Source organism: Lampetra fluviatilis, chromosome 35 (assembly GCF_964198595.1).
Source record: "Lampetra fluviatilis chromosome 35, kcLamFluv1.1, whole genome shotgun sequence".
NCBI classification, from domain to species: Eukaryota; Metazoa; Chordata; class Hyperoartia; order Petromyzontiformes; family Petromyzontidae; genus Lampetra; species Lampetra fluviatilis.
This window is the reverse complement of record NC_136309.1, coordinates 10340200-10365852: the sequence shown is the minus strand read 5'-3', so window position 1 is coordinate 10365852 and position 25653 is coordinate 10340200. Positions and strand designations below refer to the sequence as shown.

Sequence of the window (25653 nt, the reverse complement as noted above, 5' to 3'; positions counted from 1 at the left end):
AGCGACCAGCAACAAACAGCACTTTTGAAGGTTTAATAATTATTAATAAGTAATGGTTAATACTTCTACACAGCAAAGCAAACACGCCGTAGAGCAGTAACAATACATTGTAAATCGAAGTACATTGAAGAAAATTTAATCTACAGTACTTGGAATTGCTGGCTTGGAGAATACCGAACTTTACAGGGACGGTGGCTTCAATGTTGTCTGTATGTATGTTGAACTTCTTTCGCACCGTATGTGCACATGGAAGCCAATCCTGTGAGTGCACTGTAGGTTAAATCAAGTTGGTTGCATCCATTTCTTTAACCCGGATTCTGTGTAGCAATTCAGAAAATCAAGTATTAAGGCACGGAGAGATGGAATGTTTGTAATTACATTGACAGCCATGAAGAGGAACACATGGATGAGGGGGACACGTGCAGGTGAATGGCATAATTCACACTGTTAATAAAAGTAAGCGGGTCTTGGGCAGGACACGTCGTGGGTGGAAGGGACGGTGGGTCAAGGATAATGATGGGAGTGGCAGTCAGGTGTGTTAGGTGGATTGTTACATTGCAGGTCTGTGAGACGCGGTGATGGCTTGGGATGGCCTTCATCCTGCAATGGATTGATCGTGGCCGATAATGATTAAGGTACTGACTTCTGGCTGCAATGCCGTTTGAGTTTATTATCAGCGTGAGTTGTTAGCTTGAGCTCTGGTTTGTTCATAGTTTTCTTGAGCAGTGAATCTTGGTTTCTTTTGCAGTGTAGAGTTTGTGTGTGTGCTTTGGATAATCGCACAGTGATTAGCACGGTTGGTTATGTATTGTGCGCAAAAAGTTCAACGTACATAATCTCAAAGTCTCCCTGCTAACATGTTCCTCTTGGGACATTGTCACCTTGCGATAGCAATAGCATCGTACGTTAGTGGTGATCACACAGAAATGGGGCAAGAAAGCATTGCTTAACATATTTGTCTTTATTGTGTTCACATTCACCACAGTGATGACATACTGTTAGCGTATTGCATGCCACAGCTTTTGTAAAATAATTGAGTCCACGTGTAGAGCCAAAGTGGATGTACATCTATATCCTGGAGGAACACCCCCTTATAAAACTATTTGAAACACTAGAAACAACAAAAATTTAACCAGGTAAGGCCCACTGCTCTTTTTCCGAAGTTCTTTCAGAAGCAACCTAGCCACAAATGATAGCTCAACGAAGTGGCTTTTTACGTGGAGATTTATAGCAGTCAAATACTCGAAAGCTCCAAAATTAAGATTGAACCACTTCTACGGGGAAGTTCCAAGTTTACCTTTTTCTCTCTCTCTGGGTTTTTGTTCTCTCTCTCTGCCTGTATATTTAGTGTAATTGTTTCTGTCTACACTCGTTTTTTATCGTTCTTAGGTTCTGCTCTGTCTGTGTGTCTCCGTTCCTCTTGTTTTTATGTTTTGTCTTTCTTTGGAATTTTCACACTTAAATTCTAACTTAGCAATCTTTGAAATACGTAATCGACCAGGCTATGCGTTAATTGTGTGTTGACCGACTCTCTGTGTCGTTTTACATAACATTTCGATACTTTGCTAGGTTATTTAATTTAGTGTGTTCTGTCTCCCTCTAAGCCTGCGTACTTTACTACACGTCCCTTCGTACTCATTGACATGTTGCTCTCTCTATGTATCTTGGTGATATCTGTCTGCTTATATGTCTGTCTATAGTTTTCTGGTTAGATTCTGTCGCTATTTCATTATACCTGATGATGATTGCTTGTGTTGCAATCGAAACGTCGTATGCTATTATTTAATTTATTATTTTATCTTTATACGTGACTTTACCGAAAAAACCAAAGAATAACTCGAAACGCATGTTTCTGAATATGGAGGGAAAAACCGGAGGACCTGGATAAAAATCCACACGACCACGGGGAGAGAACATGCAAACCACAAATATAGAAGCATCAGGTTCGGGATCGAACCTATGCCCTCCTGTATACCAGGCCAAGGAGTTCACATCTCGCCACCCCAGCGCAAACCACGCACACGGCAGTTTTGTGTATAACCAAGAGTAGGAGAGCAGGTGTGGCACATGGGCAAGGATGATGGTTTTGTATGTTGTAAGTATTCTCAGAAAAAAATGCAACTACGATATTGAGTATGTGCTGTAATTTTTACCAACTCGTAATTAAGGTTGTATGTCAAACCTGGGCGTACAGGGTTTACGACTGCTGGATGCAGGAATTCCACCGTGGGCTGCTTTGCTTGTTAAATTGATGATGAATTCCCATGTCGGATGTGTTTTGGGAAAAATAAATGAACCAAAATACGTAATATGCTTAGTGTGCTCCATTTTTGTTTTAAAGATAGGAAGCATTTACATCCCCAAATATAGTCCTTTTTCATTGAGTGCAGTATTTGTCAGTTCATCTCCATATATATAAAAGGCAAAGTTGTGAATGTGTGTCTGTTCAAAATGTTTAGCGTACTTCCCGACATGCAACAAACTGAAAATTTGCCATGTGGGTACTTTACAAGACTGTACACCATGCAAAAATTATAAAAATACACTTCTGTGTTTTTTTTTGGGGGGGGGAGCTCAATAATGCATTTATTTTTTGCACAGCAAGTGAGCTGTGACGTCAAATCTGTCACGTGACCCGCGAATGTGGAAGCGTAACGCATTGTAGTGTGGTTAGCGCGCAGCGCTATGAACCCAGCAACCCGAGTTCGATTCCCGCTCACGGCCACCACCGGTGACGATTATTTGAACCGGTCCTGGGCCTCCCCTAGGTCGACTCAGCCTCAAACGAGTAACTGTTGTGGTGTGTGAACATCGCCACTGGGGAGACAAAGGCGGCCGGGTGTGGTGATTCCAAGTCCCGGGCGAAGCCGGGTAGTACAGCTAGTATAGTATATTTTAAAGGACAAATTACTTCCTTTTGCTGTGAAGAATTTCCCAAAATGCAAGGGGTCACCAAAAGTTCTGTGGTCGGACGTACGAGTGGTACCACAACAACTATTGAGTGTCCGATTATGAGTAGACCACTTTAAAGAATTGCCACATTTCAGAGCAATAGATTAAAGTCTTCTTTCTTACGAGTGTTTATAATGATCTCATGTGCGTTAAGTGTAACGTTGAGATAACTAAGCTGAGATCGATTACACAATACTCTACCTTGCAAACAAGGATGGCATCGCCCCACAGGAAATCCATATGGACTTGGGAGGCAAATGGGAAGAATCGTCCCCATCGCATTCCAAGATCAAGGAGTGGTGTGCAGAGTTATTCCAGATGGGGGATTATTAGCCTTGAGTAATCTAAGTACCCTACTGCCTTGCTTGTTAAGGGGGCTGCATTTAAAAATAACTTGCTTGAAGCGTCAGCCGTTGCTTTCTATGTCAGGTCACGGGCCCTTTTAATCACCCCCTTGTAAACACAATTCATAATACGCGGATTGTCTCCCTGCTCAAGCTCGAATTGGGTCATATCCGTCTGCCTTGGTGGCCTTAAGCCAAGTGGTGAAATGTATTTACGTGTAACCTTGGTAGAAGTCGGTCTCTGCCCGTTGGCTTCTAAGAAAAATGGTGCTGTACCCATTTTATTGAGACCAAATGAGTGAATAATATGACAGTGATAATCGTAAGGTGATTTTTAAACCCAGTCCATTGCCCCAGGGTGCTTTCGCTGATCAAAATTAGTTTAGAGTTATTTCGACTTTATTTGGTGCAATTCCAGCCAATTACGGTTTGAGCGTTGATTATGTCTTTCCCTTTCTCGCTGGTTGAAATAAAGTCGGGTTTAAAAACGAGATTCAGTATTGCAGGCCCCATGTCGGTTTCAAAAAAATCTAGTTGAAATCATCCAGGGTAAAATGTACATGACAGATTTATTAAGTATAGTTTGCATTTTATCTTACTATGCTTTCCAATGGGCACCTAAAATGCCAAGAGCCAAGGCGCCCATAACTATCCCAAAAGAATCGGAATTGGTGACGACGCAGCCTTTGCACGTCGCAGCACCGACGTTTTGGAACAACCCTGTTTCCTCCCTTAACATCATAAATGTTCCTTTAAAAAAAATATTCTGAAGCAAAAGGTTAGTGCTGGATACAACCGCATTTGCAAATGTGATTTGTAACTTTCGATCTTTACCCCACGTTTCGATAGTTACACTTTAACGTGCAGTTTTGTTGAGGAATCGTGTCTTGCATTTGGTGTGGTCTGGGACTCGTTGCGTTTTGCTACCTCGTCCAAGCTTGCATTTGGAGCCTGGTGGGCTCGAGCTTTGTAGCGGATGAATAAGCAGGCAGTCCTCGCTTAACGCAGTAGGTGCGTTCTTGTTAACGTGTCGCGTTCAGCAAAAATCTTGTAAAGCGAAAACAATTCCCCATATATGATGCAACGGTGAAGTTTGGCGAGATTCGAAGTACTAAGCACACGCGCAGTGAGATGGCGGGACAAATAACTGAGGGTACGCCGCCGCATTACCGCATCATTCCGCGTATGGTATCACGCCGCTCGGCCGTGCAGCTCAAGAAAGTCGTTTGTCATCGACCGCTCAGAAACCGAGTTATAACGGTGCACATTCAGCGTTGAAACGATGCGTGTTTAGCATTATTGACGGATGCATCCCTCGTGCGAAAAGTTTTCCCAAATGGAAGAACCGCGTGATAGCGAAAATGTGTTAAAGTGTGAACACCGCGCGTTAAGCGAGGACTTGCCCTGTTGCACGTGCGCTTTTGGCTTTGCGCGTCTCTTTTCTATCGTGCTCTTCTGTCTCTCATACTCCTTGAGAAAACATCGCTCTCCTATCGTGCTACCATTCAAATTATCTGAATACATTACATTTTCTGTCGTATAAATTTTTCTATGTTGTTTGAATGTCTCTTTAACATCAGATGCAACTTTAAATTAGTTGTGGTCAAACTTTTATTCGTAACTTCATACTTGCGCGTTGTTTTGTCCATGACTGATGCCGCTAATGATATACGCATGTGTAGAGTACGTGCGGTCACGTGTGTATGGTGGATGTTCCCAGTGGCGCAAAGCACAGTACTGTAGTCGATCCATCCTCAATGCAACATTCTTGGACACCCCTGTTCTCCAACCTGTTATTCAGCAAGTGTGTGTTATTTATTCCACACTGTCCATAAAAGGGATACAACGAGCAGTTCCCAAACTTTGGGTTGTGGCCCCCAAAGGGTTCACTTCATCAGAGGGATGGGGTTGTGGGAAAAAAAGTTAATCTGTTGCTTCACAATGTTTAAGTTTCGGTCGTGTGAAGCAAAACTAAGGCGTAGCGAGAGAGACGTCTCGGACATTTCTAACATTCAAACAGTATTTTTTTTGGCTGGGGGTGAGCCCAAAACATCTCCACCAATCAGAAAGCCCTATATTGGTTTTGAGCCGGATCGTTCAGCTTTCTGATTGGTGGAGATGTTGCGAGCGTTGTGGAAATTGCAGTTCGTTCCATCTGGGAAACGCCTTCATGCCTGCATGTGCAATGTACAGGATGGTTGGTCCAGATGTCTTGCGACTCCCAATTAATTGACTCTAAAAGTTGTTTTCATTTGCGTTATTCATTTCTGTTTTAAATAAACCTTACACACAACGTTTTAATTAATTTTAAGAGAGTTAAATGGTGGGTCACAAGATGTCTGGACCACCCTGTAGAAACACATGTGATGATTCTTCCACAGTGGAAGTGGCATTTGAAACCCATTCACCTCCAGTAGCGAGAGTCTGCTGACTCGGTGACCGAGAAAAGTGACTCGAAGAAACTTGGTTCGCAAATACGATGGGACGTTTTGAGAGCACGGCTTCTCAAATAGTTGATTTTTTTTGAAGAATGAAGGGAATCCACAATGCCCTTCTGTGTCTCTCGCTCCGCTGCTGTTGTTGAGCGAGAGTGTGAAGCCAATAAAAACTGAAATGGCATGTGGACACTTTGTTCAGAAAGACCGCCCGAAGGGAGAAAGCCCGACTCTGCTTGTAGCCGTTGTATAAGCCAGGTGCCTCTTGAAAACGGGAACCGGCTGTTGCTGAGCAAACTCGGGGGGCATCTTTCGAAGAGAAGCGACCGCATCGCTCCGGTTTAAGAAGCCGCGTACAATTGCGGCGGACGTTTTGGGTTCTACCCACCGCAGTTGACACGGTGGAAATAATTGCGTGGGGAGGTGGAAACGAATGAACTGAAACCGTATACCGCCTGTCGGGCAAACGCTGTGAAACGAAGGGTTGAGGTTATAGCCGGTGAAAGGGAACAAACACTGATGCTTATCAATTTGATGTGACCGCCTAGGATGGTGATGCCGCGCACAGTGGCTTTTTGTGCGATACATTTCGGAGGATGCCGCTATCTTTTGAGAACATTCAGTTCTGTCTGACACTTCGCAGAACTGCTCTGGAATTTTCAGAGCGCTGCGTGGCCACATGAGAGTGCAAAAAACATCCATTGGGATCGCACGGTGGGGCTCCTGTACAGAAGGTGCCCCATCTGTGGCAGGACACAAATCAGGACTGTGCACATTGACGAAGAATGTTGCTCTGGCCTGCTGTTGGTACGCACTGCATGGTCCATCGAAAACAACTGCCAGCCAAGGAACAAAAGCTGGTTTAGGCATGAGGTGGCTGGGCATGCGGGCTCCATGACCGAGCCATGTAGAGACACACACACACAGGTTCACACCAGAGACGCGGAGACTCACGCATGTTCCACTATAACGTGGTAGTAACCTATAACGTGAGTGTCCTTCATGTCCCCCCCAATTACCCGCATAATGTATCGGGCTTTTGCCGTAATTTCAAAAGTGTCGTCGTGAACGTTCAAATACCACAGGTGGTGTTCATGGCGCCACCGTGTTCATTTTGGTCTCCAAACTATGTCGGCTGAACTCCCTCCGTTTTCCTTCGGTTCTGGTGAAGTGCCCTTGCCTGACATGAAATTCGAGCCTATTGCGTCACGTTGGGTGCAATTGTTTCACGTGTGTCTTAGAGTTTTGCGGCGGTGTTCTAACATCAAGCTTGTACTTTGATTTACCAAGGGCCTTCATTACATAACATCGTTGGGGCGTTTTTTACCCCCGCTCATTAATCCTGCCAGTGACGGAAACTCTTTTCTGCTAGATTAAACTAATCTCTTTTAAAGGTTTTACTGAGGAAATTAAATATTTCGTTTGACTCAACAGTGTCGTTAGATGGCAGAGGTAGCTTCGTGGTCAGTTCAGTACTGTACTAATTCCAATGTTTTTCGCTGAAGTTGAAAGTTTGGTGCAACACTGTAGTACGGTGCTTGTTTCTAGAAGAATGACCTCTACAATGACCTGCCACCTTTGCTGCTGACCTCGAGGTTTTGTGTGTGTTTATTTTGCTTCTTGTGTTGACTTCATTTGCACCAAGGCCGTAGCCGTGGAGTCAACATTGGGGGGGACCAAATCTTTCAGGGGGTCTGGGGGTCCTCCCCCAGAAAATAATTATAAATTTGAAAACGAGTTTCCTGCCTAAAATATTTTTAAAAAATCACTAACACATAGGATGGAATTTTTATTTCTTTTTGACAATAATGTCTAATAGTGTATTGTATTGTATTGCTCTGTTTTTTCTTTTTTGCATTTTCTTGTTTCATTGTATGTAATGGCAGAGATTAGGGACTAATAAAGTACAACCATAACCACAATCATATAAACAGAAATCTATTTTATAGCAATATATTGGCGGGGACATTTTGAGCATATTTGAATATTGGGGGGGGGATGTGTCCCCCCCCCAATTTTTATTATAATTACGGCCTTGATTTGTACCCCCCCCCCCCCCCGTGCTTGCACACCTCCGATTAGCACAGTTGGCCACGTACGGTGCGAAAAGAGTTCAGCATACAATGAGCAATTTCCCTCGGACTTGAGTCTTCCTAATATGCATCATCTCAAGTCACATTCAGCCCACTGCTGGATTACAAAATAAAAAAACCCTGTTCATGTTTTTAATCGCTGTTCCTTGGTACTCCAATTTCACTTTTCTGTCTCTTCATTGGAGGTTCCTTGACATCTGCGGTGTTCCAAGCCTCATGATTTCGAGTGGCGTGGTTATCGTTTTTCAGTTGCACATGCTGCAACGCACCTGCGTCTGTTGTAACGGGCCGCATTTTTGCGATGCTGAAATGCACCGTGTATTCTGCTCTTTCATTTGTTACGAAGATCTTAGCCCTGCTCGTATGCAAGGCCACGGTGAATTATTAAATTGCAGGATCATGACAGTTGGTGACGGCTTGGGGTGGTCTTCAGCCAGCTGGATGATGATGAATCCATATGGATTTTCGATAGTAATCAGAAATGGGAGCGTATATAACCCAGGCTTGGCATGCCAATAAAACGTCTTAAGCTTACATCGCTCGCCCCTGTGGCATTTAACGGACTTCGACGTTGAATAGGAATCGTTAATCTGACCTCTTCAGCTACAGTGTCATGGGACTGGGGCTCAGTAGGGGATTGAGCTTGGCCAGTTACACTGTAATGTGAAATGGAAGTTTTTCTTGTTGCCACTGGCGTACAGGGACCCGCCAAAGCAGCAACATGCGGTGCGGTTACAGTGTGGGGGAGAGGTAACTTAGTGGTTAGCGTGCTGTGCTACGAACCCGGCAACCCAAGTTCGATTCCCGCTCAAGGCCACCAACACCAGTGACGGTTATCTGAACCGTTCCTGGGTCTCGATCAGGTCGACTCGGCCTCAAATGAATACCTGGTGCAGTGTGTAAACTTCGCAACTAGGGAGACAAAGGCAGCCGGGGGCGTGGTGCTGGCCACCCACCCCATTGTGTGTCATGCCAGCTTTCATATGTGCTCGCTAACAGCACTTGCCCCAACAGTCTGTCTTTTTTTTGCAGTTCAAGTGGGACACGCACCCCATTTGTCACATATGCCGGCAATTAAGGGGGTCTATTTAAACAATACAACTTTGACTTGTGTATCATGCAAACGCAACTGCATCTCGAGATGCGGACGTATAAAAATTGTGGACAAACACCGGGTGGAGAGTCGATGATCGGCGGCAAGGAGGCAATGGTGGAGTACAAATGATGAAGGGAGATCGTCGGTCAACGACATCGGAGGAGGAGGAGAGGCCAGGCTTGTGCCAAGGCTTGAACAGTGGGAAGAGGGTTTGACATTGCAGGCTATCGGCAGCATGAGGGAGTTCCAAATAACTTAGCTGGGGCGGTAGACAAGGAAGAGAGAGACCTCCATTCAGCTGTCACCGGTTGGGGCGATTCAACAGAGGCAGACGGCCTTAGTTTCTGGAGCGGCGGGGAGAAAAAAGATCGAGAGGTGAGAGATAAGGTGGTGCACGTCCTCACAGGGGATCTTGAATATAGTGACGGCAGTCTTGTGAGTTTAACACGTGGTACGCCTTTGCGACCAATATCCATAAGAGGTTTTTTAAGGGGTTAGGTCACGTAAATATAAATGTGTCGTTAAACCCGCCGACCACTCCAACACACCGGTGTGCTGAACTCGTAACGAATTGGCATGTTTTGTTTACATGGCAAACTTTACTAATTGGCTGTCTGGAGGTGGCGGATTTAACGACACATTTATATTTACGTGATCTAACCCAACAAAAATAACTCTTATGGCCAGTTTTGTGGTTGGTTAGTGGATTGAAATGGGAGCATTTGAAAGGATCTTAAGATTTGGGGCGATGAGGGCTCAATTGCAGGTGGGACGTCTGACAGTGGCATTTTAGAACGTGCACTAAGTGCAAAGTTTGTGATGTCGATATTGGTGGAGGGCATGTGCTTGCGCTTACACCTGCACGCTCGTGTTCGAACACACGCACGTGCTACTTGTGCTGTCACGCGATAGGTGTCGTGCTGTCCCTCCATCATACACAAACCGCTTGCTTGTTTAACGTAAAATCTAAATCTTGACTTAAAGCTTTCGTGACTGCAGGAATGAATATTCTTTGGTACTTTCGGTAAAGACCGCCTGTGTTGCGATCGAAACATCGTAGCTTTTTGTTATTTTCTTTGAACCTATCTACGTGACTTTACCGAAAGACCCAAAGAATATTTAAAATGTAAAGTTGTGCAATACTTGTGCATGAGTAATTGTACGCTGAACTTTCACAAGGCTGAAGTCATAACTGCATGCTGAGCAAGTGCCATGGCATTTGCTAAAGTATGAGTGTGACATTTCGATTTTGAAGGAGAGCCACTCTCAGCTTCAGCAGATGCGGGGTAGGGCTTGTTGATTAAATGCAATCCAGCATGTCCAATACTGTAACCAAGTTAACCAAGTTACAGTATTGGACGTAGCTCGCCCTCTTCCATTCACCCACTCGCCCACCCACCCACTCGCCCACCCACCCTCACCCACCCACCCTCTCGCCCACCCACCCACCCACCCACCCTCTCACCCATCCACCCACCCACTCACCCACCCACTCGCCCACTCACTCGCTCACCCACCCACCCTCTCACCGACCCGCCCAAACCCACTCACCCACCCAAACCCATCCACCTACCCAAACTCAGCCACCCACTCACCCACTCACGAACTCACCCACTCACGTTATTTGAAGCACATGGGACATAAGCTGCATGAACGGATCTCCGTGACCGAACTCACGCGCTTGGCAGCGCTTAGCGCTTGTCAATGAATATATATATGTTAACAAAGGTGTTATTGCATGCATAAATACATTGTGGATCATAAATGTTGTGAATTAGCGATTATGCATTCCATACAATTCCCAGCTAATTTAATAAATGTTCTCAGGATCCTAATAGGCTGGATCACCCCTCTGACATGGGGCAGAGCAATGGCTCTGTGAATCACTGAGTCACTCATGGATGAAGTAACGTAATACATTTTGAAGCATGAATACGCTTAGCTTGTGGGTTGACTGATTCCCAGGGAGTTTAATTTAAGCGCCATGAGAAGGAGACTATTACAATTATAAATGTTGTCATTTATAATGCATAAAGAGCTGGCTGCACTCGTTTGCTCATGACTGATTCGCACCTCCGAAAAGCGCAGTTGGCTACACATGGTGTGAAATAAGTTCAACATACATACTGCCTCATTTCGACGTCCGGTGAAGATAACAGACTAAACTATATTTTTTCTACGAGTTAGGGGCCACTGATCCTTATAGAAGCGGCGTGGCCACAAATGAAAGCTCAACGAAGTGGCTTATTACGTGTGGATATTTATAGCAACCAAGCACTCTAAATGCACGTTTCTAAATGTGGAGGGAATAACCGGAGGACTCGGAGAAAAATACACGTGGCCACGGGGAGAACACGCAAGCTACAAATATATTGCAGGCATCGGGGTCGAAGCCACGACCTCTTGTATACTCGGCGAGGTAGTGAACATCTCCTAGCCACCGCAGTGCCCAGTCTGCCCCAGGGACCCATCTGCTTTCTCTGTTGACCTCAAAACTTTCTTAGTTCCCATTCCACCCATGCTTAACATGCATCATTCATAGTTTAAAATTACAAAGCAATTTTTTGTTTGCCTAATATAATCTAATCTAATGTAACCTATGCATGCATTAAATATTGTTTTACAACAACTCTTGAATATGGCTTTCGGACTCCTCGTCAAGGACATTTAAACACCGCAGACATTGTAATGATCTCTTTATATGGTACGTTGTGATGCATATATGTAGCAGTGTTATTCAAGTAGAGGAAGGGTGGGTTCTGTGACAGATTGCTAGCCTCATAGGAGGTTGCGAATTCAATTTCTAGTATGTGGGTCATCTCAACCCCATCATCCCTTCTGGAATCAATAAAATAGGTACCACATTGTGGAAGATTAACAGTGGTCCGATTTGAAAGGTAAGCTTCGTCATATTGATATTTGAGTATGGAGAGGTAGTTTGACCTGACTTGTGTACAGCATGTTCACTTTACCACCGAGCGTGCGAAAAATGACTGCATGCGGCTTGGAAGGACGTGGTCTCGGACTGGTGTGTAAAACCTTCCGGATCCTCATTGTTACGTCTGCTATGGGTTAGATCTTGGACGCAACAACCCACCCACGGTGATTCACTTATATTTATGACCTTGTGTGGGAAAAGTTTTGGTGCTGCAAGTTTTTCTATCTGCTCAATAAAAGCTGAATGACGGGGATGACCTTTTCAACTTCTATTGGGCATATAAAGAAATCTCTACCAAGACACTTTGCCCTTTCAAGTTGTACCAGTTTGCGCTCTGTCCAGTGGGGGACTGCCTTTTGTGGGTAGTCCAGACTGAAGTAGTGCAAAGAGGACATTGGTATGAAATGTTTGTGATTTGTTAGGTAATTGTAGAACCTACTAAGTAAGATTTAATTTTGGGCATCTCAGGATGGCAGTTGTGAGTGTTTTTTTTTTAAATCTGGCAGTTCACCAGCCTTTAGCTGATTCATTTTGGCTGCTGCTGCACGCATCATAAATTCAGTGTAAAATTATCAAAACACACTGCGTGGGGTAGTGTGGACTTTGAAAATACTGATGGCATTTGTAAACAATGGGCATTATAAGTGTGTACGGCAGCACAAACCCTCTCAAAAAAAATCTTGCAACTCAACTTGTTAACAAAAACATTGCATTTTTTTTTACTTGCAATGCGTGCTTTCAAATCTTACGTGTGAGAATTTATGTGTGTTAATTCGTTTACATTGCATGTAATGGTTGCATGCGACAATCTGCTGTGGAGGCCTCTATATTTTAAAACTAAACAATTTTAAAGCGATTATTTTATCAGGTAAGGCAGACTGACTTACATAGCGGTTTTTCAGAATAAACCTGGCCACAAATGATAGCTCAACAAAGTGTCTTATCATGTGGACATGTGTAGCAGCAAAATACTCTAAACGCACGATGTTGATTCTCAATATGCAGGGAACAACCGGAGAACCACGGGGGGAACGTGCAATCTCCAAATACACAGGCATCGTCAGGGCGGAGATCACACCCATGACCTCCTGCATTGAAGGCGAGGGAGTTAATATCTCGCCACCATGGCACCCACCACGGTGTTTAAAAAGTGATTTGTGGAATTGAATCGTGAGCCTGAATCATGAGATTTCATCATCACATGGTGGGGGGGTGGGGGACACGGAGGGGTGGCAGTGCAAATGTTACACAGCTTGCCAGGGTGGCGAGAGATGGTGACTCCCTCGCCTGATATTTAGGAGGTCGTGGGTTCGATCTCAACCTTTACGGCAGCATATTTGGAGTGTGCATGTTCTCCCCGTGGTCGTGTGGAATTTTCTCTGGATCCTCCATTTTTCTACCCTCCACATTTAGAATCAACAACTTGAATTCAGCATATTTGGCTGCAATAAATTTCCACATGGTCAGCTACTTCGTTGAGCTATCATTGGTGGTCAGGTCGCTTTTGAAACAGAGCTATGTAGCTCGGTGAGCTTTAACTGGTAAAATAAAACACATTCCTGCGGAGGGAGCTGGTAGGAACGTTGGGTTGCTCGGTCAATGGCCAGGGTCAACGGCGGCGTGGTGTATTCCGCAAATATGCCCGACTGAGGGCGGGCACAAGCCGGCGTGAGTAGGTTAAACGTTGAGTTTTATAAGGGCACCACGGGGTGACCAGCCCCTCCCCACCCAGCCCCACCCCTCCCCACCCAGCCCCTCCCCACCCTCCCCACCCAGCCCCTCCCCACCCTCCCCACCCAGCCCCTCCCGACCCAGCCCCTCCCCACCCAGCCCTTCCCTGCACGACGGACGGATGGACACCATAATCCCCTGTGGGCTGGTGTAACCAGGAGGTTCCTACCAGTATAAGTTCCGTTTAGTTGTTAGTTTCAAATTTATAACCCGGTGAGAACTCGGCGAGACCCCAGGAAAAGTCTCGTTTGCAATGGTGGCCTGGTGTACCAAAATGACAAAGGCCAAGGAAAGACAAATTAAGTATAGCAATGATGGAGATAGAAATCGGTAACCACCCCTGCCAAAGAGATATTCGCCCCAGCGTTGCGCTCTGGCAGAATGTTTATTAATGGACTCGTGCATGCCGCGCATGAGTCCATTATATTGCGATGTTTCGCTACGGATTTTTTCGTAATGGCTTGTACAAAGAAAAAGCGATGGTTTGTTTCACAAAATATTCCGCAGCCATTTTTAGGCAACGTCTTCATTGATCATGAGATCTTTGTTAGCTTCGGTTACGACGGCGGCTGCAGCAACAGACATGGTGGCAGTGTTTGATGTCGGCTATGAAGCCTTTTATTCACGACAATAACCGTTTGTTTGGTTTAAACTCGCTGTTCTGTCAGGTGGCAAGATGTTAACCACCTCACTTGGTATACAGGAGGTCGTGTTTCGATCCTGACCCTGACGCCTGTTTATTTAGAGTTTGCACGTCTCTTTCCCCGTGGTCGCGTGGATTTTTCTCCAGGTCCTCCAGTTTTTCCCTCCACGTTTAAAAACACGCGTTTAGAGTGTTTGGCTGATATAAAGGTCCACGTGATAAGCCACTTCGTCGAGCTATCATTTGTGGCCAGATCGCTTCTGTAAAAAAGAGCTACACAGCTCGGTGAGTATTACCTGGTAAAATAAAACATGCTGCTAATCCTGCATAATGCACGGGCAAATAATGCACGGGCAAAGTAGCACTAATCACATACCTGCATTTCCCATATCCCCTTCCTTGGATGCTGCTAATCCTGCATAATGCACGGACATAAGTAGGACTAATCACATACCTTCATTTCCCATAAATATGCTAAATTCCTCTTGATATGCAAATTATTTTGTCAAGGCGCCCTTTCCCCCCCCCTTCCAACCCAGCTTATATATATATGCTCCAAGCACGTGTGCTGTTTCATTCAGACGCTGTCGCCTCGACAGACCTGGTTTCACCTGAGGACGGCTGCTTGCGTTGTGGCCGAAACGTCGTGAGAATTATTTTATTGTGTTTTATTTTTAGTATTTTATTACTTCCCTTCTACGTGACTTTACCGAAAGAACCAAGAAGATGAATCCCTGCAGTCACGAAAGCTTTAAATCGAAACATAGTTTATAGTTTAGTTTAAAATGAACATGGAATTTATAACACCAACAATAGTTAATGGACCCACACAACCACGACCTGGAGTGGCTATGTAGAGCATCCTCTCGTGGAGGCCCTGATGGCAACAGTGGCCGTGAATACAGAATTTCTGTTCTGCACTTTTGCCTTTTGTTCTCTATGTATGTTAAACTTCTTTCGCACCATACATTGCCAACCGTACTAATCGGAGGTGTGGGGGGGGGGGAAGACAAGAAACTAAACACAAAGTTAATTAATACAAATTTTTTTTTTCAATTTAGCTTCAAACGTGCATATCTCCCCCAATGGCTTCAGAGTAGTTGCAGTGGCTTTCTGGGGAAAATGTTTGCATGCCGAAGGAATGGTGTAAAAACAGGGGTTCCAATCTGAGGCCTTGCCTTACCCCTGTGGAGCTACGGAGATGACCACAGGTCGCTGCGAAAAGGCGAAATGGAGATCAAAGAACGTGAAAAAATAAACATTCCTACAGGGTGGAGAACAGTTGCAAAGTTCGTAGCAGGGACCAACCCCGAGGTTAAATGACAGTCGCGATTGCGTAATTTGTAATGAATTACCATCGCGTTGTACTATAATGTCTTGTTTTACGAGCGTACATACACTATTCGGTAGAGGCCTTGTATACCTTTGGACCCAACTGCGTTGCAGGGAATTCTACAGTGCCTTGAGTTGACTCCTATTTGTTGAATGTCCATCTCGGTTTTATTCCCACATTTCGTTACCTGTTGGTTGTGTTTGTGTACGCCGTGCGCATGGATCACATGGGAAGAGGCCGCGCTGTTCTTTGTGCCGTGTTTCGAAACACGCGCGAGAAGGCTACGGATCACATGGTGTGCAAACTGACAGCCTTTTTTGTCTTGTATAATTTATATATATAAAACATACAAAAAACTCACTTGCACCACAGAACATGTGAGAATGTAAAATATTTGACTTTGCAACGTTTCTCAAGACAGTTAAGAAAAAAACCCCCAACTGCGATTGTTTGAAGGCATTCATCTAAAAACCGGCGTCGGCAAGACGGATCACGGAATTAAGTTCAACGAAGAATTTCAGCAAAAGCATTTCTGCAATTCAAGGTCGAGCTCAAAGCATTTATCCAACTACCGCCGTGCTGTGTAAAAAAAAAAGTGTTCAGTGAAATTAATTTAATTAAAAATCAAATTTAAAAGGGGCTCCGGTGGCGAGATGTTAACTCCCTCGCCTGGTATGCAGGAGGTCGTGGCTTAGATTTTGACCCTGATAATGCCTGTTGTATATTTGGACGTTGCGTGTTTCTCTCTCTCATCATCAAGGTAGCTAGGAGATGGTGACTCCCTCGCCTGGTATACAGAAGGTCCGTGGGTTTGATTCCGACCTTGCTGATGCCTGCTGTAGCATTGGAGAATGCGTCTCTCTCTCTCTCCCCATGGTCGTGTGGCTTTAGAATCAACGTGCATTTAGAGTATTTTGGCTGATATAAATTTCCACGTGATGATAAGCCACTTCCTTGAGCTATCATTTGTAATAGCTCGGTCACTTATGAAAAAGAGCTGTATATCTCAGTGGGCCTTAGCTGGTAAAATAAAAACAACTAGTGTAGTGTTAGTTTAGTTCTTGAGCGGACACACACTTCACCGGTGTGGTGCGGTGGTTGTGAATGCGGTGCGTGTACTGTAGAGAGCAGCCTTCGTAATCCAGGTGAAGGCCGATTGCAGTCTGTTGGCCTGCATGGACGGCTGGAAAGGAAACCATAATTAAGTGAGCACAGTTATTTTTACCGTTTGGTAATCGGTTATCTTTGTGGCTGTGACACTGGTGTGCACTCGCCTTATTCAAGGAGATGATTTTGAATTAACTTTACATATCATTTACCATGGTCGACTTTGGGAATGCCCCACGGAAATCGCTGGGCTGCAATGGGAATTGAAAGTATTGACTTATCGGAACTCGGTCACAGACACGTTGACCTCCGCCTCAGGCACCTGTGGAATTGAAATTGTTGAACGTTTCTGACTCGGTGGCAAATGCTCTGCCCTCTTTGTTACAAAACCACTCGTGGAATTAATTCAAATTGGCATAGATAGTTGGTGTTTTATATCTTGACTTAAAGCTTTCGTGACTGCAGGAAATCATATTCTTTGGGTCTTTCGGTATCTATCTAGGTGACTTAACCTAAAGACCCAAAGAATACTTGGTGTTTTGTTTTACAATAACACTGTAGATAAGGTTTATAATCATCGATGTATTATTTCTGTATTATGGATGGTAACATAGACTTTTGTTCGTCTCTGAACGTAAAGATGAAATAAATACAAATAGGTACGGTTGGATACGTACGGTGCGAAAGAAGGTCAACATACATAATCGTTGCTCCAGTGAATAGAGCATTTCGAAAAGAACACAGTCACCTGAGTTAATTCCCTAGCCACAGCCAACATCAGTGGAGAGTGATATCTGAACTAGTCCTGTCCCTCATCCCCCCCCAATTACCATCATGGTGTAGTATGGTCAAACACGATACCCCCATCACTGACATGGTGTGTGTGGGGGGGGGGCTTCATGCAGCAGTGGATTTACAGATGGGTGTACATTTTATATAGAGGCAACATCATTTATACCACCATTTATTGCTACGATATATATTACATTTGTGTTTTTTCATTAATAAAATTATTTTTCAAAACGTGGCCAGAGTGAGTTGGTGGGTTGTTGAGTTGGAGGGTTGGTGGTTTGGTGGGTTTTTGGGTTGGTGGGTGAGTTAGTGGGTCGGTGGGTCGTTGGATTGGTGGATTGGTGGGTTGGTTATTTAGTGGGTTGATGGGTGGATGGGTTGGTGGTTTGGTGGGTGAGCTCTGTTGATGCCGCGCTTGGTGCCTTTGTTGGTTGGGCATGCAGAAGTACATCGAGTATGAAGATGCCCTGGAGCAGGATCGCAACACCCTCCTGGGGAAGGTTGAGACGCTGGAACTGCAGCTGAAGCAGATGGAGATCCGCTCCAAGTTCTACTCGGACCAGAGTGAGTGCAGCTTCCTATGCAGGAACACTCTCACAGAGGCCCCAACTTTGTATAATCACAGCACAGTGTGGATTTATGACGGCGCATCAATACGACTTGTGTCTCGAGGCGCTGCATAGAAGCAGTGGAAATAGTTTTTTTCATGAAGAGGAAAGCAGGCAGTCATAAGCAGAGTAAAGAAGAAAGGTCTTGTGCTTGGACTTCTTGATGTGCAAGGAGTTGAAAGCATAGACGGGTGGGGAGGGGATGGAGTTACAGATTGTGGGGGCAGAAGAGGAGAAAATGTGACCTTGTGCTGGGCAAAGGTTGACTGGGGATCCAACAGAAGGCCTCCTCCATGCTGGCAAAGGCAAGTGCTACGAGTGAGCATTTACTTTGGCAGGAAAGGTGCGTTGCATTATCGTAGTCCTGCAAACTACAATGGCAGCGGTGGCGCAGTGGTTAGCGCATTGCGCCATGAACCTGGCCAACCTCGGTTCAAACTCCCGGCCACAGCGAGTGATATTTGCTCAGGTGCTGGACCTCATACCTTGTATGAAATCGGGCCCTTTAAACGAGCAACCAGTTGCAGTGTGTGAACATTAGCGCCAGGCCTGGCTTTGACCACACCATCACCTCGAGTCTCTGTCTAAATAGGTGCCTGCTGTATAACCCCATTCTGTCCCAACGGTCCATAAACAAAGCTGTGCCCGGTGGGACTCCTTTTGGTGTGTGGTCTGCAGTCTCGCGGCATGAGGATCGGGAGGCGGAGCTGAAGAAGGAATACTCCGCGCTGCGTCACAGATACACAGAGGTGCGATTGCCTGTGCCTTTCTCCCCCGCCCTGCCCCTCCCCCACTTTACAGGCCAGAGACCGCTTCTTCTGTCGCCTTCATCACCTCTGTCGATCCGCTATTGACACCCGCCAGGATATGACCCAAATCCCCCCAGGGAATCCGATGAGCCAACCGGAGTTTAGTCGCATCCCCCCACAGTGTGTTCGTCCGCGATGCGCCCACCCGCGCTGCTCCATCTCCCGTCTCACGATTGCGTGCGATGCGGAGGCAGGAGGCACGCTTGGGCACCGGCAAAAACTAAGAGCGATCTTCTTAGCTTGGCAACAACAATACCACATTCCATTTGTAATCACGAATTAATCAAATAAACGCAGGACACATTGCCCGCTTTTAAGGTGTTCAGGAGTTGGCTGGCCCTCCTCGTCTCTCCAGCTTGCTTGCCTCTGAAACCATTTAACCCTTGCCCATTTCAAGACGTCTGCAAGTTGCAGGGTGGGTGTCCCATCCACCTCTGAATCTCGGAACGCACGCAAGCAGCTCGGCAATAATTTTATTTAGACCGGAGTAGCGCCATTGTTTTTAAAGATATTGTACTCGCCGCAGACAACTGTAGCGACACGACCACACTCTGTGATAGCTGGCGCCAAACTGTGCCACCCGCCCTCCCACATGGCCTTGTAGAAACCTTGATACCGATGAAGTTATTTTATTTTATTCTTTCGGTTTCGTTTTGATGATGTGCGGTGGTGTAGCAATTGGGCACCCCTTCGCTACAAATCTGGCGACCCGAGTTCGATTCCCATTCACGGCCAGCACCAGTGACGATTATCTTAATCGGTCCTGGGTCTCCCTACATGAGTACCTGGTGCGGTGTGTTAAACGACGCCACTGGGGAGACAAAGGCATAACGCTGTTTTTTTTTAAAGACATTGTACTCACTGCAGAGAATCGTAGCCACACGACCACGCTCTGATAGCTGGCGCCAAAATGTGCCACGCCCTCCAGCGCATGGCTTTGTGGGAGCCACGCAGTGCTGGGCCATCCATCCCCTCGTGTGCCGTGCCGGCCTTCATCGATGCTTACTCGCTAACAGCACTTGCCACAATTGTATGTTGAAGCTTTCCGTGGAATCTTTGTTTCGTGGGCAGATCATCCAGGCGTACACGGAGCATGTGGAGCGCAACAAGATGTTCCAGCCCGCCGGGCAGGTGGAGGGAGGCTCGGTCCGCATGCGTCACAGGTGAGTGACGGCGTACACAGCCGCCCCCCCAGTGTGTGTCTGCCACCTCGTGAGGGACACTGACATCACACCGCGCGGTGTTTCGCTGTTTTCCTGCGGTTGTGCTGCTTGCGTAGCTCACCGACGTGCTGAAGGGTTGTGCCACGTGTTGTTCGGCGTGGTGGTCTGACATTGAGTGTGCCGCCGCGGTGGCGAGATGTTAACTACCTCGCCTGGTATACAGGAGTTCGTGGGTTCGATCCCGACCCCGACGCCTGTATATCTGGAGTTTGGATGTTCTCCCTGTGGTCGCGTGGATTTTTCTCTGGGTCCTCCAGGTTTTTCCCTCCACAATTAGGATCAACATGCGTTGAGAGTGTTTGGCTGCTATACATTTCCACATGATAAGTCACTTCATTGAGCTATCATTTGCGGCCAGGTCACTTCTGAATAAGAGCTCTGTAGCTCAGTGGGCCTTACCTTGTAAAATTAAAATAGTTCATCGTTTTTTTAATTGCACATTTCCGGGAGCTTCTTCAGTTCTTCTTCAGGTCAGTTCCTAAAGAAGTTCCCAGCACCACGTGGAGAGAGACGTCAAGGCATTAAATTCAGCTCTGTGGAGGCGAGTTGTTGGCGAATCGCACAAATGTTGCCAACCTCCCTTCTCATGGGCGTCTAGGTGCCATGTCTTGACTTGCCAGGATAGGGTGTTCCAGCAAAGTGCGGACTCAGATCATCTGTCTCTGCTGTTTTTCCCCATTGCATGCGTGGGTTTTCTCCAAGTGCTCCGGTTTTCTCCCGCATGAATAACTCTCGTTATTATGACGCTCGTTACGACGGTGGCTTACACACACACACTCACAAGTATATTGTAAGTGCACACCCGCGGCAGACGCATCGGCGTGCACATGAATAAATGCCCGTGCACAAATTGCTCGCGTGAGCACACAAATACACTCGTAGATATTGACCCTGACACATGGCATCCCCCCATATGCCCTCGACTTCTCAATGCCGTGCCATCACGTCCTTCACATTCTTGCGTATTCTGCCATGAATGCATGTCGACACCGATGGGACACACTTATTCTGACTAGCATAGAAACACCTTGAAAAACAATCTTTTCATTCGCTTCACTTCGCCTCACTAATTTCTCAGACTGACGGTGAAGGTTAACCTTGAGTCACCCTCGTACATCGTGATTTAGATCAGCGGTGGCCAGTACGTTGAGTGCCCTAACTTGGCAAGTCCATTGCAAGATTAATAAACAAACCACAAAAACAAGGGGGCTTGATAGGCAAGTTTGGGTTAATGTAATGTTGTTCATTTCTGCTTGGTGGTTTGTAAAATGTGAGTTTTATATTGAATTTAAAATGAATAATATTGCATCACACGTTTTAATTAGTTGAAAATTTATTGAGTTTTGAATGTAGATTTTAAGGAACGTGTACACCCTACTCGGTCTGTCCCTGACACTGCCACCCCCTCCACCCCACACCCTGCCGCCCCACAATCCACCACCCTGCCTTGCCCTCTGTCTCACTATCGGGTGACCTTTCACTGTCTCTCTCCCTGGAGCCATCTGTAACAGTCTTTCATCCTCCCTCCCTATCACTGTCTGTCTTTCTGCCTCTCAACCGCATGCGCATGGTGGAGTGGAGGGGTGGGTGGTGGTGTGTGTCACGGGATGGGTAGCTGCGTCACGAAGCCTCGTCCTGATGCTGCTATGCCCTCCCCCAGCCACCACCCCTCACCCCAACCCCTCCAACCGCAATGTCCCAGGCCTTGTCCTTCAAGCCCAGGCTGCACGTGATCATGTGCACACTTGACCCTATGCCTTCCACTCTTCGTAGCTTGATGGTGGTGTTGGCGGTGGTGGTTATGTGCAGTGGCGGCTCCTGCAAAATCTCTCAGGGGGGGCAAATGTCTGGATGATTGATAAGGATAAGGTCCACCCATGCAATGGATAAATTAACAGCTTAAGCATGTAAAGGCAACTTCACTTCTTTAATATTAATGAAAAATAAAGTGACTCTTACAATACATCTTGTTTGTTTCTATACTCACTATTAAAACAAACCACTCAAGTTTATTTTATTAAAGATTCACTAGGTGGCGACAAATTATATTGTTGGATGAAACGTGCTTACGTATGATGACATAAGCACGTATGATGACGTAAGCACGTTAGGGCGAGCCCTCCCGGAAGCCATAGAGAATGCATTGCAGCGCCCCCGTTCGAAAAAAAACATCTTTGAATGTAAGTCTATGGGACCACTCGGGGCGATTCTCAGCTGGAGGGAAATCGCCCAAAAAGAGGCGGTACACCACAGAACGTAGCATGACGCTGATTGGACTATATCCAGAGGCACAGTCACGGCTAGCGTGACTCTGTGGTTGAATGACATTGGTGGTGCGTCGCCCAATCGCCCTAATGAAGAAACCGCCCCTGGTTATGTGACCACCACGGCCAACGTGGTCAAAATCCTTGCACAGTTTAAAGGTCCAGATTTTAGTTTTTGTTTGTGTTATTTTTTATTAGGCATGAGCTGAACATTACAAAGAGGGCTGGCTTTTGGATGGAGCCAAATGTGAAGCTGGAATTCGGTGCACCAATAAATGGATTGCGTGAGTAGGACATTGAGCTTTACGTACGATTTATCACGGTAATTTAGATGCATGATGTGATAGGAACCCATTTTTTATTATGACGCTAATAGAGTGGTCAATTTGACCATAACATCGACGAAGTACATCTGTCTCTTGAAACACGCTTTTGGAGAGATTACCAGGGTTAGCAGTATCGATATTATCCCTAATAGAGTTTTTTGGGATTCGATTGCATAAATATAAACTTGACTTAAAACCTGCCACCACCTGACACAGCCAATTAGTAAGGTTTGTCACGTAAAACAAAACATCAGAATGAGAATATTTATTAATACTGGAGGGATCCGATGAGCTCTATGATGTTTTTCCAGTAGTTTTCACAGATATTCAGTAGAGTAAACCCACAACATTTACAACTCTACAACACACCAATGTGCCGAACTAGTCACCAATTGGCGTGTTTTGTTTACTTGACAAAGCATACTAATTGGCAATTTCGGGCGGTGGCGGGTATTTAACGGCACATTTACGAGATCTAACCCAAAAAAACCTCTAATGGATAACACTGGTCACGGAAAGCTCCTTCGTGTTAAACTAAACATTGATGTTATTTGTAACATCGCCAAGTAAAATCCCTCGGCAGATTCGGCAACAGATTTGACGGCGAGGAGACCATCGCTTTGCACAGACCAGCAGCGACCCATTCAGAAGCGCGTGCTGTGCACCACGCCGGAGTCTTCTCCAGTAAAATCGACTTTCTCGTTTCACCCGGTGGGGAGGGGGTGAGGAGCCTTTTCCGTCATCCCCGTTAAACCGCCAACAGCAGACTGTTTATTGTGGCCAGGTTTTACGCGGAGGAATTGCGTCCGACCTGGCACCGTAGGTGAGCGTGTTATCAAAGAACGCTTTGCGCGCGCTTTGCTGGAGCAGCTCGTAAAACGGCGACGTGCAGTACGGTACACGGGAGAGCGGCATGTCCTCTCGGACACACCGATGTCCTCTCGGACACACCAATGTCCTCTCGGACACACCGATGTCCTCTCGGTCACACCGATGTCCTCTCGGACACACCGATGGTGGTAGATGCGGAACTAACAACCTCGTAGCATAGCTCAAGACACCCACACCCCTGCCCCCACCCTTTGCTGTAGTGGTTAATAAATCCCCTTATAAAATCAATGTGTGTGTCTGTGTCTCTTCTGGGGTCATCCCTCAGGGTGATACAAGGCCTTTTTGCTGGCTTTGTGGGTTCCACGATTGAAGGGACAACTCCCTCCAATTGAATTCCAATTGTGATACCAGCGTAATATCACGAGGCAGAGACATGCACACGCGCCACTCTTGTAGCTAGCTCTGCAACCACTCTAAGAAAATTACCCGAGGTGATGTCGTATGTATGTGTTTTGAACTATTTTCGCACCGTACGTAGCCAGCCATGCTATCATCAGAGGGGATCCAATTTCCTTTGCTTCTTCATGCACACGATTAGCACGGTTGGCTGCTTACGATGGGAAAGAAGTCCATCATACGTACATACAAACAGGGGCCACGTCTGTGTATGCTCGCAAACAGTGTTCATCACGTGTCAATCGTTACAATCGTGTTTATGCCACAGAGCTGGAATAAGTCAAAATAAGTAACAAAAAACCTACGGATTTAGCTTCATGGGTTTTTTTTTGTGTGCAGTCCCCCAGCAAGACTCAACTCGTAACGAGCGCACGACTCCCCAGAGCGGGTCGACGTGCTGTGAATCCGAGGAGGTTGTACGGACGTCTGTTGAACTTCTTTCGCATCGGACATAGCCAACTGTGCACATTGGTGGTGCGGGGCGGGGGAAAGATCGGCAAACCACAGCGGCAGCCATCTGTATAATTACCCCATTACCCCCCATTGCCACCTTTGCAAATCTTTTAAAGTGCTGTTGGGGCACTTTTAATGACTCTGGCATAATTGTGTACACGTTCACGCCCCACGTGGCTCAATTACTGCGATTGTACTTGATGCTAAATAGGCGTTTGAAAGCGCAGTAGCAAGAGAGTGCCGCAGTTGTGAGATGTTAACTACTTCGCCTGGTATGCAGGAGGTCGTGGGATCGGTCCCGACCCTGACGCATGCTGTATATTTGGAGTTTGCGCATTTTTTTCTCCCTCCACATTTAAAATCAACGTGCGTTTACAACATTTGGCTGCTATAAATTACACATCACAAGCCACTTTGTTTGAGCTATGATTTGTGGCCACGTCGCTTCTGAAAAAGACCTACATTGCTCAGTGGGCCTTACCTGGTAAAATGAAAAGTTTAGTTACCGAGTTTAGTTTTAGTTTATTAAAGCAACTGCATTGTTGCAGCTCAATTATATGTTTACAAAAATATATGTACGCTATTGTGATACGTCTTGCAAAGCCATTTGCTCGTGTTAACTTTGGAGACAAAAAAGTCAACACGATGTGCAAGCTTCGGCAGAGCAGCACAACACCAACAGCATGCAACGCAAATACATCACAAGTATTCATTCTTACATGCGGCTCCTTTAATGTGGGTAGAGAATGTTGTTATGTATGGGGGGAGAATGTTGTTACGTGTCAGGAGATAATGTTATGACACAGACGTTTTAAAGAATGTTATGACACAGACGTTTTAACATTTTATTGTAATGAAAATAAGTACTGTTTTCTCTGTGTTAATCCACCACTGGATGAAAGCCTGTTTGGGGGTATTTTGACCACACTTACACTGCTCAGTGTGCAATGGTGGTGGGTTGTGCAGGTCCCGTTCACATATCACTCCTAATTTAAACCACGGTCTTTGTTAATGTTTGTGTGTATATATGCGTATATACAGTACTATATTTATGGGGAGTGGTAGTGTAGTGGTTAGGGCGCTGCGCTATGAACCCTGCGACCCGAGTTCGATACCCGCTCACGGCCAACATCGGTGATGAATATTTGATCCGGTCCTGGGCCTCCCCTAGGTTGACCGAGCCTGAAATGAGTATCTGGTGCAGTGTGTAAGCATCATC

General features: G+C 45.9%; 1 protein-coding gene across 4 annotated transcripts in view; it reads left to right on the top strand.

Moving 5' to 3' along the window:
- The window catches only part of LOC144944606 (C-Jun-amino-terminal kinase-interacting protein 4-like), a 100863-nt gene that overhangs the window by 4613 nt on the left and 70597 nt on the right, over positions 1-25653 (top strand). For all 4 annotated transcript variants that reach the window (XM_078872915.1, XM_078872916.1, XM_078872917.1 and 1 more), the window contains exons 2-4: positions 17908-18028; positions 18751-18821; positions 19953-20044. In XM_078872915.1, coding sequence (XP_078729041.1) covers positions 17908-18028; positions 18751-18821; positions 19953-20044 — 284 coding nt within the window. The remainder of the gene's footprint in view (positions 1-17907; positions 18029-18750; positions 18822-19952; positions 20045-25653) is intronic.